General features: G+C 32.1%; 1 protein-coding gene across 1 annotated transcript; it reads right to left on the minus strand.

Annotated features, from left to right (window-relative positions):
- Positions 1-228: 228 nt before the first annotated feature.
- LOC127526949 (trace amine-associated receptor 13c-like) lies at positions 229-1,312 on the minus strand. Its single transcript, XM_051924191.1, has one exon. It carries the CDS (start codon positions 1,255-1,257, stop codon positions 247-249), a length of 1,011 nt encoding a protein of 336 aa, XP_051780151.1. The 5' UTR covers positions 1,258-1,312; the 3' UTR covers positions 229-246.
- Positions 1,313-2,379: the final 1,067 nt, after the last annotated feature.

The following is a 2,379-nucleotide window of genomic DNA, read 5'->3' on the forward strand; positions in this document are numbered from 1 at the left end:
TTCGGCAGTTTTATTAGCAAATATTTTCTTGATTGCATATGATTTTTATTTACATGTAAATGTCCTTATTGCAATATTCTAACCTCGGTGTATTTGTTCTTTTATTTAAAATTCATACATAATCTTATCATTTGCGTGTTCTAATTAATTTGTCTGTCTGATTTAATATAGGTATTTAAAAGAACATGTTGGTTCGTACAACATAATGATGTAAATGATTTAAGTGAAATTAAGTTTAAAAAAAAATTAATTTTCATTGAACACGTTAACTAATGAAGATCCTGTACTGCATATCCTTAATGTTATGAGGAGCCTAAAGGATTTCCTAAACCACGGGTAAAAAAATGCGTAGATAATTGGATTCATGCCTGAGTTCATGAAGGTTAACCATATTAAAACGGTATATAAGTAAAGGGGAAGGGAAAATTCGAAGAACTGATTAATAACTGTATAAGTATAAAATGGCAACCAACAGCTAAGGAAAACTGATATTACTATACCTAACGTCTTTGCGGCTTTTCTTTCTGATTTGATAGAATTCAGAATTTTGCTTTGCTGATGGCGTATCTTCTGTTGTGCAGATATTGCACTTGCTTGCCTTTGTGCCACTACGAAAATTTGCCCGTAAAGACTTATTATAATTGAAAAAGGAAGGATAAATGAAATGATGAGATCTGTAGTATTCCACGATGGTGTGAGCATTATTACACAGTCTCCAGGACAAGGGTCCAGCCCAATGACTCCCTCTAGGTTACCGTCGAAGAGAAACATTGAGCAGGAATAAGTAAACGCGAACAGCCACACAATTCCAACTGCGAGAGATGCCACGCGAACTGTTACCTTCGAAGAATAAATGAATGGCTTACAGACTGCAATGTTTCGATCGATGGCTATTAATACCATATTGATTATCGACGTGACAGTAAAACAACAAAGGGCAATCGAATAAATAACACATGAAGTATTTCCGAAATACCAACAAGTTTCTATAAATTGAAAAACCATTATTGGCATGACAATAATTCCAATCATACAGTCGGCTACAGCCAGCGAGAGCACAAGCACATTAGTTGGTGTGTGGAGCTGCTTAAAATGAGAGATCGAAATAATTACCACGAGATTTCCATAAAAAGTGAGCATTCCCGCAACAGAAGCACAAAAATACAGCGTCACAACAGTCAATGGTGTTCGAGGTTCTTTGACGCAAGAAACGTTTTCTGAATGATAGCAGTACTCCACGCTGAGGTTTTTTTGCATCTCTGGTAGCTTTCTGACGTGCAGTTATTTATTGAAGAAAACGTTCTTAAGTTTGAATCATGATACTGTTTTGTAGAAAACGATAGCTAACTGCTCATTTATAGAAACTACTTCACGTGCACGCCCATTTCCAGGTGAACACAAAGCCTTGCAGTACCTCCCACTTCTCATTATTATTTAAGTAATAAAATTAATTGTTTTGTACATTCTGTCGTCCATAGAATATTAATATAATATTGATCTAATTATATTAGTAGCATGTTGATTATTTTAGTTTATTACCCAAAACTGATAGTATAAGAAGCTATTTTGTACTTTCAAAATAGGGTTTTCTTGCTGTTGTTTCTTTTCACGTGACCCTTTTTGTGATCAAATATTTATTTAGTTTTCAACAATAAAAATAAGCAGATTTAAAAAAAAAAACTCATCCTACCCAGTGCAATAACTCCCTTCCCAACATGAAAACTACCCCCGACCCTCCCAGGAGTTGTGAAGTTTCAAACTATAGATATATAAAACCATGACAGGTACTTGACAATAATGGTGCAAAAATAAAAAAAGAAAAAAAATCTTTAAACATCATTAAAATATTTAATATTATGTTTCCTTAGACTTGTGACTAACGAAATTTCGACATTCATATCATGAAACACAATTGTTACTATGAATCTACTATTAAAAATAAGAAAATATAAAACACAATAATACTTTTAACTTACTATATGCCATTTTTGAAAGCAAAACTTAGTTGGCACCCCAAAAATATATTTGACTAAGAGATATTAATTTATTGTGTCTTTAATATTTTGTATTAGTTACACTTTAAAAAAAACTGCGTTCAGTTTTTAAGATTTACACATATCAATTGCATGACAAATTTCCATCAAACTTAATCTTAATCTTAAAATGTTTTTTTCTCTGATTTATGCAATGTAAATTCTTTAGATATTAAACTTTAAGAAAATTGTAATATAAATCAATACCTCAAAGACAGGTTCCATCGATATGACTTGTTTCCATTAACCTTAAAAAGTTCAAATATGTTAATTTTATTTCCACTTCTGCATTTAAGGAAATATTTGGGTCCATTCATGTTACATGTTGCTATCCATCCATCCATTT

This window comes from Erpetoichthys calabaricus, chromosome 3 (assembly GCF_900747795.2).
Source record: "Erpetoichthys calabaricus chromosome 3, fErpCal1.3, whole genome shotgun sequence".
Lineage (NCBI taxonomy): Eukaryota > Metazoa > Chordata > Cladistia > Polypteriformes > Polypteridae > Erpetoichthys > Erpetoichthys calabaricus.

Coding starts and splice junctions, on each gene's coding strand:
- LOC127526949 (XM_051924191.1), bottom strand. CDS start 1,257: ATGCAAAAAAACCTCAGCGTGGAGTACTGCTATCATTCAGAAAACGTT.